The sequence below is a fragment of the Triticum aestivum genome, chromosome 3B (assembly GCF_018294505.1).
Source record: "Triticum aestivum cultivar Chinese Spring chromosome 3B, IWGSC CS RefSeq v2.1, whole genome shotgun sequence".
NCBI classification, from domain to species: Eukaryota; Viridiplantae; Streptophyta; class Magnoliopsida; order Poales; family Poaceae; genus Triticum; species Triticum aestivum.
In genome coordinates this window covers 228,634,883-228,648,030 of record NC_057801.1, presented here as the reverse complement: position 1 = coordinate 228,648,030, position 13,148 = coordinate 228,634,883, and the positions used below count along the sequence as shown (strand labels likewise).

The 13,148-nt window shown below is 45.1% G+C and overlaps 1 protein-coding gene across 3 annotated transcripts; it reads right to left on the bottom strand.

Moving 5' to 3' along the window:
- Positions 1 to 974: 974 nt before the first annotated feature.
- Positions 975 to 5,992, bottom strand: LOC123069463 (uncharacterized). Of its 3 annotated transcripts, none has more exons than XR_006432564.1 (4): positions 5,572 to 5,992; positions 5,380 to 5,486; positions 1,424 to 1,482; positions 975 to 1,325 (listed from the first exon to the last, which is right to left on the bottom strand). XR_006432564.1 is itself a non-coding variant. In XM_044492330.1 (4 exons), exons 1-4 carry the CDS (start codon positions 5,632 to 5,634, stop codon positions 1,070 to 1,072), a joined length of 435 nt encoding a protein of 144 aa, XP_044348265.1. In that variant the 5' UTR covers positions 5,635 to 5,992; the 3' UTR covers positions 975 to 1,069. The 3 variants fall into 3 exon arrangements, 2 of the variants coding, with proteins under 2 accessions (XP_044348265.1, XP_044348266.1); XM_044492330.1 differs by having other exon boundaries at positions 5,430 to 5,486; XM_044492331.1 differs by having other exon boundaries at positions 975 to 1,482; positions 5,430 to 5,486.
- Positions 5,993 to 13,148: the final 7,156 nt, after the last annotated feature.

Genomic DNA, 13,148 nt, shown 5'->3' with positions numbered 1-13,148 from the left:
TCTTACGATATCTCGATAACTGATCAGGGTACGTGATGAGTCGGGATACAATAAAGCATCCTCAATCGTCACTTGTGTACCGCTTGGGAGGGTGAATATGGCACGACCAGTACCAAAAATCACTGTATCGCGTCCAGCGATAGTTAGAATATCTCCATTCATCTTTTTCAGAGTTTGGAAATATTTCATCTCCCTCAGTATGGAGTTTGTGGTACCACTGTCCACAAGGCATAATTCCTTTTCCATCGGATTGTCCCCGTAGAAAACTATATAAAACAAAGTATTTTCAATAAGAAAACCTCATAGTCATATATAGAATACAATCTTTATTATATCAAATGTGCTGATACAATACAATATAAAGACAACAACAAACTTATGTTCTTATTACAACCATCACAAATGGACATAATTAAATAGATCACTAGGAGATTGAGGAACTAGTCGAAGTCGCCAAACACGTGGTTTGCGGTGTACTCAATCACGTGGTTTGCGGGGGGCGCGTCCAGCGGCGCGGTGGTGGCCAGGAGCACCACGTCCAGCGCCGCGGTGGTGGCCAGGAGCGCCACGTCCAGCGGCGAATCGACGGATGGCTTGCATCCGGCGATGGAAACGGCGGTGGCCACCAACTCCATGGCGGCGAAGGGCAATGAGACGGTAGCGGCGACCGTCCTCGCGGATCAGACGAAGGAAGAAGGAGACGAGGCTTGTCATCTCACCGGCGGCGAGTGCTTCCTCTCTTCTCCTTTTTTCTGTTGCCTTTTGCTCTCGCTGGCTGTTCTACGTGCGTGATAACGTGTTTTGAATCAGAAAATGATCGAATCCTTTCAACGATGGTTACATGTCCCCTTTTATATCTCCCGAAGAGACACGACGATCCCTCGAGGAGGCGTCGGTTCCAGGAGATCGAAGGGAGGCGTCAGTTGCGGGACAAACCGCAACGACGGTTTGGGCAAGGGGAGATTTTCCCCTAATTACAGAATTATTTTTAACATTAGAATCGTGTACGGGTTGGAGTTGTACTCATGTACAGCTTGTCTGTCCTGCGTACGTTGGACGTGAAACAGTCTTATGTATAGAGGTAAAGATACGCAGGTAAAATAGTACCACCTCGGATGTAAAAAATAATATAGATGAAAAAAACTGAAAGCGTAAATTCACGGGAAGAGGCATATTGTAACGGTGAACCCACGGATGCCCGTGCGTTGCAACGGGAGACAGATGACCTCACTTCACTAACCCAATGGCTCAAGATCTCCTCCTCCTCTCCCCATGACCCATCACCAGACATGACATCATCAATAAACTCCTTGAAATCCTCCATACTGCTACACGAGAAACAAAATAAATATTAGGAGCATTGTCCAAAGATTCACCACCTTTAGCTGATATAACAGAGAAAAATGCGGAGTTCGTGTCGTACACAGTAGGGACTCTGAGTCCAACTCCTTGTACTTCGGTGACGGGCGCTAGTGGGTCGAGCTGAAAAATAAGAGTGAAGATTTGTTTTGTTCTTAGAAAAATATAGCATATGACCAACAAATAATGAAAAGTTTTTATTATGATTTAGACATAGTTTTTTTTGCATGTGTTATCGCAATATTTTTCTCTTGAGTTGAACAATTCTGATACATCAAATATTAGTTCACAGTAACGTATATTGGTTTTTGACGTCAACAATTCATATATAAAGAAGTAGTTCACCCGTGGCATGTGCACCTAAACACAACACCTCACAATTTAGCTTAAAAAAACGGTTCAAGATGATTTAGACACAAAGAAGAAATTCATCAATTCAATAATTGAATAAGCCTCGGAGCATGTAGAGAAACTATGATATTTTTGGGGCATAATTACCAAAGGTCTTGTATATGGGGTGAAGTAATTCTTGGTTTATGTTCATTTAAACATTGTCGAATATCTTATTGTTGTTCAACACACTTATATTCTAATTAGATTGGAATCGCATTATAATTTACTTCAACTTTAATCGTATGTTCTGTTTTACTGGTTAAATTTTATGTTTACGCCCTATAACTTAATTTTAAATAACAGAAATATATTTAACACTTTACTTCTTGTTTATTATTTTGCAATTCAGATGTAAATGAAGTTGTATTTTTATCCACCCATTTAATAAAATATGTCTAATATTATTATCAGGAATTATAATGCACAGATGTGTCTGATCGTCCTTTCAAGCGCGATGGGCGCCACACCATTTAATGTGTGAGACCGGCCGCGCATGTGATGATGATCCTATTGCATGCTACTGTCGTGTTCGCCGTGGGTGATGCTCTGTAAGTCGCGCCTTAGTGCATCCATTAGTTTTTTGAATTTTCATCGAAATTCATGTTTGTATGCGAAAGATTAAAAGGAAGACAAACTACATGCAGAAAACCAAATTGTTTTTCGCTGGATTTTTGTATTTTTTTTTACTTTTAATGAAATTTGGCATGTACTTGGATTTTCATATTTTTCAGGTTTATTATCTTCTTCTTTTTTGGTGGCGACATTGCTCTATTCGCACACATGCATTTGTTCCTACTTTTGTCGATGCACAGGCGACATTTTTCCTACCAAATATTGGATGTACACATGAACTTTTTTAAACCAGCTACCAATGCAGCACCATCCCAGGCCGTACCCACAATCATGTTTTATTAGAGAATCCAATCAGCTTTAATTAAGAGCCATGCATGAGGTGGCTGCGCGGCTGGGCCAGGGAGGCTGGTCTTGGGCGCGAGCGCTGTGCTGGGCCTTGGAGGGTCACGCGGCCCACACGAGCGAGCAGGGGAGGCTTGGTCGTCGTTCTCCTCGAACCAGGGCATAGGCAGGAGGTGGCTTGCGGCGGCGCTGGAGGCAAACTCCGACGGGGACGGCGAGGGGCGGTGCAGATCCAACGCGGGAGTGGTGGGGATGGGTTTCCCGCGGCCAGATCCGAGCATGGACGTCTCGTGGCGGCGGCTGTGGAGTTCCTGGCGGCCTGAAGAGAGAGAGACAGATGCGATGTAGAGAGATGAAGGAGGAGAGAGAGATGCGCTGCACTGATGGTCCGGCGAGGGACCGCTCGTCGGCGGCGAGGCGAGGTAGAGGAGGTCCGGCCGACGCGGTCGGGCGTAGCAGGGAGCTCGAGGGGGCGCTCAGGGAAGCGGCGGCATACTGGCGCAGCTCGTCCCAAATTAGCGGTAAGAAACGTTTTTCTACTTATTTATTTACTGAGCTGCGGGTTCAACTACTCAAAATCACAAGGGTTTTTTCGTAAAAAGGACGCGACGGTGAACCCGGAGACCTAATACGTGCTTTATCTCTCCCTAATAATAAAGCACGGATTGGGTCCCCGGGTTCACCGTCACAATACGCTTCTTCCCGTAAGTTTACACTTTCAGTTTTGAAAAAAAAACCATATTCGAGGTGGTACTAATTTTTTGCTTAGGTAATTTTCGGTTTCCCGTGAATTTACGTCCTAATTGTTGAGCCTACAAACGAAGCAGCCCATATGCTCTTTGCCGCTGCATGCCTTCTAGCCCATCGTTTGTTTGTTCTTTGCGCTCATGTTTTGTACATTGCCGGCCTGCATCTCTTTTTCTAAAAAAAAAAGACTTAGCTCGATTTCTTCCATAATAACATGTACTCCGTAGCTGTGTTGAGAATCTTTCTTCCATCAAATAATCCCACCTCGCTACTTTACATCTGATCTTACCAGTTCATACGTACGCCCTAGAAAATCAACAAGCGGTCTCGAAAATCAAGAAGGAAATGAGGGATCTAGGCCGGACCAGGGGGCATGCGCAGGTCTTGGAGGCCGTGGACGTACGAATCGGGCCAGATCCGAGTATTGTTTTTACAGTTTGTTAAATTCATATATAGATGTTTTTTTAGTTTTTTAAGGATATCACATCTAAACTTTCACAAATACCGCAACAACAAAAAACAAAAACAAAAAATTGAGAAAAAAATAGATCACAAACATAGTGGACATCAGGTTAGATGTGACATAATGTCACATCTAGATGTGTCCTAGACAGACTATGTTTTTATGCATTTGGACATATTTTGCCATCCGGGCTGTCCGCCGACCGGTCCAGACCTACTATTTAGCACAAAACAAAAACAAATGCGAAGGGCTTTGCAAAATTTATTTTAAATGTTTTTTGCTGGTTGATTATGTTTGGAGTTCCTTTCTTTGTTATTATCTTCATTGCATTGTCAGTTTCTTTTATCCGGTACCATTTTATGGTTATATATGCTTTACTTATTCACTTAGAATATCAATGTCTTATCAGTGTATCGGTTCACTTGCACAAGGATCTTGCCAAAACATCCAAGTTTCCCGAACATAAAAATTATGTCATTTCGGTGGAACAAAGAATTTATCTCTAGCACGGTGAAACAAATAATTTATCTCTTGCACTGAAATTATGTTTCTTACCAACAAGAATGTATCATTGCAGTATTTTTATTATGTTACGACTAATTGTTGGGTTGGGTTGCTCCATTAGCAAGAAGTCAATTTGTCAGTGGAAACATAGCTGCAAGGATGCGGTATTTCAACTTTGAGGTTACTTAAGCTTTTGGATTTCAGATTTAGTTGCCATCACGAAACTGGTATGCAATTGAGTTGCACTTGCGCACACATGCTGATTTCTAAATTTTGCATGGTACTATAGTTGTGCTCCTCTAAATAGCTTATATTTGAGCACAGTCTTGCGGAATAGTTACAGTGAACAAATATCTTGCATTTGATTGATTTGATTTGTTACTTTTTTGAATGGCACTGCCCCTATTAGGCTAAGTAGAAACACTATACCAGGACTAAAGTACATCAGGTTACCTTTCATGAGGTCTGTGGAATTTTTGTAATTTGCGGTATGGTATTTTTGGAATTATTTTGGGTACAAGGAAAGAAGTGACAGAGAACTGCAATTGTTCCGTGGTAAAATTTACTGAAATTGGTGTTTCTTTTCAAGATTATATTATTGTTTGCCCATTTGTTCCTTGGATGATCCACTAATTTTCTTTTCTATTCCTTGCGGATAATTTGCTTCAATTCATCAGACTACCTGGGGAAACATGCTCATTGTTTATCTAAAGATATATTGGGCATCAGTCCACCTGTGATGAGGTCTCTAAATTTTTGAGGCATGTTTATTTTCTGAATAATTTCTTGCAGATACTATGCTTGGACTCACAAATGCATGTAGTGCTTCCAGATGTTCTTCATTTTTTCTGTGTTATTCCTCTTTCAAGTTTTTGGTCCTTGAAAAATAATAGTACTTGCTAGGTTTCTAGCTTTACTTTTTTTGTAGTACAAGCTAAATATATATACCTGAATTTACATATCAGAGTGTTTGAGTTGACGTGAGGAATAAAACTCACCACGGCTGGATGGTACAGCTAGAGCATGAGAGAGATGGAGGGGGCGCTACCTCGACGAGCTCCATTGCGTTAGAGCAGAGGCGTCCCGTGAAGATGCACACGGTGGTCTGCGTGCGTGAGGAAAACGCATCAGGGAGAGACCGAATTGAAACAAAGAGAGGGGAAGAGAGAGGCGGGGAAGAGAAGAGGGACCTTGACGAGCTCCAGCGTTGAGGAGAACGAGCTCACCGGCGGCCGAGCTCGCACGCCCCGCATCGGCACCTCGGCCGCATGTTCCCTGGCTGTCCGGCGGCACGAGATCCCCGTTCAGTCCAGCGGCCTCCTCCTCACCACGACCCTGTCAAATCCCACCGCCTCACCAACACCCGCAGGAGGAGCAGATCCCACCCGCGGAAGGAAGTCACCAGAACCGGCGACAGGCAGCGGTGACGCCGGTCGCCGCCGCGGCATCGAGTTTCGCCGATGGGGGGAGGACGCGCGGGAGGGGGCACTTGGGGTAGGGGTAGGCTCGACGGCGGGGCAGGTCCCAGCGGCGCGACGGTGAGACGGGGTCCGACGGCGCAGCAGCGTGGCAGAGGGTGGCGGCGCACTGGAGGTGGAGATGAGATGGGAGGGGTCGTGCAGGATCACGGGTGGAATACTCAAAAAGGGCATACTAAAAAGAGCAGGGTTCGTTTTGCAAAACCGAAACGTTTTCCCACATCCACTTAAATAGGGACGGCGGGTTTAATTCCTAAAAACCACAGGGACCTTTATGCAAAACAGCCGCGACGGTGAACCCGGAGACCCAATCCGTGCTTTATTATTAGTGAGAGACTAGCACAAATGTCCGTGCGTTGCTGCGGGAGACACAATTGATGTGTATTTAAATTTAGTTAGAATTAGATGAGCAAAACACATGAGAGAACGGTCTTCTAGTTTACTTGTGTGTGTGTGTGAGAGAGAGAGAGAGAGACAGACAGACAGACAGAGAGAGAGAGAGAGAGAGGAGCATCCGTAGCACAACAACCATCTCTCTCGATTCGTCTGTCCCTCGCACGATCGCATGCAACATATGCATCAACGCGCACATTTTGACACCCTCACTCGGCCCCTGCCCACCTCAAGGCCCGCACAATCTCTTCGTGAATACCCATTTCTCTCTTTAGGTTTGTTTTCGTTCAATATCTGACACACACACACACACACACGCAGCACAACACACACACACACACACACACACACACACACACACACTCCCCGAGCACACAATTCATCCCCATCCAAGGTTATACGGCGACCACTCTCGCTTGTGCTTCTTTGCACCCCAACATGCACAACGCCTCAATCTTCAAAGAGGGCATCGAGCAGATCGAAGACGGCGACCACACCGCGCTAGAGAATGCGGGGTCATTTGGAAGCAGGGTGATGTGACGACGGTTGACTGACTCCTCCCCCCACCCTCTCTCTCTTGCACAAAATTACCAATCTCTCTCCCCCACATAAAATTGTCAATCCCTCAACCCATGAGATCCTTCCCCTCTCCTCCATGTTTTTCCAGCTCTCTCATCAAACATGTTGTCTCTTCTCCTTCCATGTATACAGAATCACATATATTACATGTCTCCATCTTTCTCACAGACCTAACTTCTTCCCCTCTCTCTCTCTCTCTCTCTCTCTCTCTCTTTCTCTCTCGTTAGGTTTGTCTCCTACTCTCGCGTCCACATACATACAATCTTTCCCGCCCTATCTGCTCCATCTTCAAAAGCTCTCTATGCACGTTTCATTCAAACAATGGGATATGTCAAAATGTTGCTTCTATAATGGTTGATGTAGAGTTTTGGTTGTTTTTGTTGCATCCTACAAAATAATAACTTTGAAATGCATTTAGATTCTCATTTGACTGGGATTATGTGAGTTTGAGCATGTTGTGAAGTACTATAGACCTTGTATACATCTTGGGATTCGACAATGATTGTAACTATTGAATTGTATAGACCATTACATTCGAAGTCAATAGCCTAATATACTTATTTCACAATTTCAACAAATGATTAGTTCACTACAAACTAAGAAAACAAATGTGTACTCCCTCCGTTTTTATTTAAATTCGCGTATTAGCATTGGTCAAAGTCAAGTTTTGTAAACTCTCAGAAAGCTTATAACAAAAAATATTAACATATACAATAACAAATAAATACCATTAGATTCATTATTGAATGTACTTCCACATCATACATATTTGTTATGGTAAATGTTTATATTTTTATATAAACTTGGTCAAACTTTAGGAAGTTTGACTTCGGTCAAACCTAATATGCAGAGTTTACTACTACTACTCGCTAGTTGCTTAGCCGAATCACTCAACACGCCACACGGGGAGTCCAGTGTCACAAAATTTTGAGGTCGGCGGGAAAATCTCCCGCGACCCTGATTCGAGCAGTGGGAAGTTACCATCATAGCCTTTGGAACAGGCCTATGGACGATGCTTGGTAGGGGGCTGTTTTCGTAACTTCAGGTTCACCCTACCCAGCCAGCCCCACCCCGGCACCTAGAGTAGTACACCTGAATACTCCCCATTTTATCCCCACCGCAAAATAGACTTCTCCACGGCACCGCAGCCTTCATGGTCCTCCCCTTTACATCGGCGCACTCGTCCACCGCAGCGCATCTGCCTCATCGACGACCTCGTACGCCGCACTGGAGCAGGTCCACCATCGTCGTCGTAGACGGAGCCTCTTCCCCGACATCATCTTCCACGGTCTCGGATCTGCTTCCCGGAAGCCAACGCCAAGCGCAGAAGTACCACCGTCGTGGACAATGAACTGACTCCCGTTGCCGACATGACTCACACAGGCCTCCCTTTCCCAAGTTGTTTCTTTCTTGGAATGATGCAACCATTGAACCTTGAGAAACTTGATGTTATGGCGTCGAGTGGTACGCTCGGCTTGATCGAGGATACGAACGGGGTATTCTCGATAAGTGAGATTATCTTGTAGATCAAGCGTTTCGTGGTCCACTACATGGATAGGATCCGAGAAGCAACGCCTGAGTTGAGAAACGTGGAAGACATCATGGACTCTAGAGAGGTGCGAAGGTAGTTCCAATTGGTAGGCAACTTCTCCTTGTTTGGCAAGAATGCGAAAGGGTCCAATGTAGCGAGGAGCCAATTTGCCTTTGATACCGAAGCGATGGGTTCCCTTCAAAGGAGTAACCCGAAGGTAAGCCTTCTCATTAACTTCAAAAGTCATAGCCTTATGTTTACAATCATATTGGCTCTTTTCACGAGATTGTGCTGTTTTCAACTTTTCATGAATGATGCAAACTTGCTCTTCTGCTTCCTGGATCATATCCGGGCCAAAGAATTGTCTTTCCCCGGTTTCTGACCAGTTAAGAGGCGTTCGACACCTTCGTCCATAGAGAACTTCAAAAAGAGCTTTTCCCAAGCTAGATTGATAGCTGTTGTTATAAGCAAATTCGGTAAATGGAAGGCATTTCTCCCAATCCATTCCGAATGAGATAACAGAAGCTCGAAGCATGTCTTCTACAATCTGATTGACGCGTTCTACTTGACCACTTGACTGAGGGTGAAAGGCGGTGCTAAAAGAAAGACGGGTTCCCATAGCGTTTTTGAAACTTTCCCAAAATTGAGAGGTGAAGAGACTTCCTTGGTCCGAGTTAATTTCCAATGGAACACCATGGAGAGACACTATTCGGGAGATACACAAGTCTGCTAGCTGACTAGTGGTTATACTCTTGCAAACAGGTAGGAAATGGGCCACTTTGGAAAGACGATCGATAACGACAAAAATAGCATTACTCCCTCTCTTGGTCCTGGGAAAACCGGTGATGAAATCCATACCAATCTTATCCCATTTCCAATCAGGAATAGCTAAGGGTTGAAGGGTGCCAGCGGGCCGTTGATGCTCTGCTTTTACACGACGACAGGCATCGCAGTTAGCAACAAATTGAGCAATGTCTCTCTTCATCCTAGTCCACCAGAACCTCTGGCGTAGGTCCTGATACATCTTAGTACCACCGAGATGAATGGTGAGAGGGCATTCATGAGCTTCCTTAAGGATGAACTACCGTAGTTGCCGCTTCTTGGGAACCACTAAACAGTTTCCAAATTACACGACACCTTGATCATTCACAGAGAAAAATGTAGCAACTCCGCTAGCAATGCTTTCCTTGATCCGAGATATCCCCTTGTCATAACGCTGAACGGTTATGATATGATCCGTCAGGGTAGGTTTCGCCACCAAGGTACAGAGGAATCCTTGAGGAACAATGTGAAGATTAAGCTTCCGAAATTCCTTATGGAGAAGTGGTTGACTTTGTTGTAACATCAGGTTGTTACAATAAGATTTACGATTTAGTGCATTAGCCACGACATTGGCTTTCCCTTGGGTGTAAGTTATCCCTAAGTCGAAATGTCTGATCAACTCGACCCAACGTCCTTGCCTGAGATTCAAATCCGGTTGGGTGAATATGTACTTCAGACTTTGGTGATCGGTGAAGATTTCGCAACGATTACCGAGGAGGAAATGTCGCCAAGTTTTAAGTGCATGGACTACAACTGCAAGCTCTAGATCATGAGTAGGATAATTTCCCTCATGTGGGTGCAATTGCCGTGAAGCGTAGGCAATTACATGACGATCTTGCATGAGAATGCAACCTAGTCCTTGTCGCGAGGCGTCGCAATAGATAACAAAGTCCTTGGAGAAATCTGGTGGTACCAGTACGGGAGCAGATGTCAGGCGTCTTTTCAGTTCCTGAAAACTGTGCTCGCACTATGGGGTCCACTCGAACTTTTTATCTTTCTTGAGGAGTTCAGTTAGAGGTTTAGCAACTTTGGAGAAGTTCTCGACAAAGCGGCGACAATAGCTCGCTAAGCCAAGGAAACTCCGAACTTGCTTGACCGATTCAGGTGGAGTCCAATTAAGAACAGCTTGAACTCGCTCGGGATTGACAGCAATACCCTTACCAGAGATTACATGGCCTAAATAGGTCACTTCTGGCAACCAAAATTCACATTTAGAAAATTTGGCATAAAGGCGATGCTCCCAAAGTTTCAACAACAATAGCCTTAGATGCTCGGCATGTTCTTCCTCATTCTTGGAGTAGATGAGTATATCATCAAGGTAAACCACGATGAATTTGTCCAAATACTCCATGAAGATTGAGTTCATTAACTGAGAGAAAGTGGCTGGGGCGTTGGTTAAACCGAAGGACATGACGATGTACTCGTATTGGCCATAATGAGTAACAAAGGCCGTTTTGGGAATGTCCCCGTTCTTGATTTTGATTTGATGGTAGCCCAACCTCAAATCCATCTTTGAAAAGACTGAGGATCCAGCAAGCTGATCATACAGGTCATTGATCCTGGGGAGCGGATACCTGTTCTTTATGGTGACCAAATTGATGGGTCGATAATCTACAACCATCCGATCCGTAGCATCCTTCCTCTTGACAAAGAGGATGGGACAAGCCCATAGAGAAGAACTAGGACGGATGTGAAGGAAATATGCCCTAGAGGCAATAATAAAGTTATTATTTATTTCCCTATTTCATGATAAATGTTTATTATTCATGCTAGAATTGTATTAACCGGAAACATAATACATGTGTGAATACATAGACAAACATAGTGTCACTAGTATGCCTCTACTTGACTAGCTCGTTTATCAAAGATGGTTATGTTTCCTAGCCATGGACAAAAGAGTTGTCATTTGATTAACGGGATCACATCATTAGGAGAATGATGTGATTGACATGACCCATTCCGTTAGCCTAGCACTTGATCGTTTAGTATACTGCTATTGCTTTCTTCATGACTTATACATGTTCCTGTAACTATGAGATTATGCAACTCCCGTTTACCGGAGGAACACTTTGGGTGATACCAAACGTCACAACGTAACTGGGTGATTATAAAGGTGCTCTACAGGTGTCTCCAAAGGTACATGTTGGGTTGGCGTATTTCGAGATTAGGTTTTGTCACTCCGATTGTCGGAGAGGTATCTCTGGCCCCTCTCGGTAATGCACATCACTATAAGCCTTGCAAGCAATGTAGCTAATGAGTTAGTTACGAAATGATGCATTACAGAACGAGTAAAGAGACTTGCCGGTAACGAGATTGAACTAGGTATTGGATACCGACGATCGAATCTCGGGCAAGTAACATACCGATGACAAAGGGAACAACGTATGTTGTTATGCGGTTTGACCGATAAAGATCTTCGTAGAATATGTAGGAACCAATATGGGCATCCAGGTCCCGCTATTGGTTATTGACCGAGAATAGTTCTAGGTCATGTCTACATAGTTCTCGAACCCGTAGGGTCCGCACGCTTAAGGTTTCGATGACAGTTTTATTATGAGTTTATAAGTTTTGATGTACCGAAGTTTGTTCGGAGTCCCGGATGTGATCACGGACATGACGAGGAGTCTCGGAATGGTCGAGACATAAAGATTGATATATTGGACGACTATATTCGGACACCGGAAAGGTTCCGGGAGTTTTCGGAGAAAACCGGAGTACCGGAGGGTTACCGGAACCCCCCCGGGAAGTAATGGGCCTTGATGGGCCCTATTGGAGAAAGAGAGGGGCCGGCCAGGGCAAGTGGTGCGCCCCCTCCCCTTGAGTCCAAATAGGACAAGGAAGGGGGGGCGGCGCCCCCCTTGCCTTACCCCTCTCCTACTCCTTCCTTCCCCCTCCTTCTTGGATTAAGAAAAGGAGGGGGGAAACCTACTTGGAGTAGGTTTCCCCCTCCTAGGGCGCGCCTCCCCTTAGGCCGGCCCCTCCTCCCTCCCTCCTTTATATACGGGGGCGGGGGGCACCCCATAGACACACAAGTTGATCTACGGATCGTTCCTTAGCCGTGTGCGGTGCCCCCTTCCACCATATTCCACCTCGGTCATATCGTCGCGGAGTTTAGGCGAAGCCCTCCGCCGGTAGAAAATCATCATCGTCACCACGCCGTCGTGCTTACGGAACTCATCTCCGGAGCTCGGCTGGATCGGAGGCCGGAGATCATCATCGAGCTGAACATGTGCTGAACTCGGAGGCTCCGTACGTTCGGTGCTTGGATCGGTCGGATCATGAAGACGTACGACTACATCAACCGCGTTGTGCTAACGCTTCCGCTTATGGTCTACGAGGGTACGTGGACGAACACTCTCCCCTCTCGTTGCTATGCCATCACCATGATCTTGCGTGTGCGTAGGAAATTTTTTAAAATTACTACATTCCCCAACAGTGGTATCAGAGCCAGGTTTTATGCGTTGATGTTATATGCACGAGTATAACACAAGTGAGTTGTGGACGATATAAGTCATACTGCCTACCAGCATGTCATACTTTGGTTCGGCGGTATTGTTGGATGAAGCGGCCCGGACCGACATTACGCGTACGCTTACGCGAGACTGGTTCTACCGACGTGCTTTGCACACAGGTGGCTGGCGGGTGTCAGTTTCTCCAACTTTAGTTGAACCGAGTGTGGCTACGCCCGGTCCTTGCGAAGGTTAAAACGGAGTCTATTTGACAAACTATCGTTGTGGTTTTGATGCGTAGGTAAGAACAGTTCTTGCTAAGCCCGTAGCAGCCACGTAAAATTTGCAACAACAAAGTAGAGGACGTCTAACTTGTTTTTGCAGGGCATGTTGTGATGTGATATGGTCAAGACGTGATGCTATATTTTATTGTATGAGATGATCATGTTTTGTAACCGAAGTTATCGGCAACTGGCAGGAGCCATATGGTTGTCGCTTTATTGTATGAAATGCAA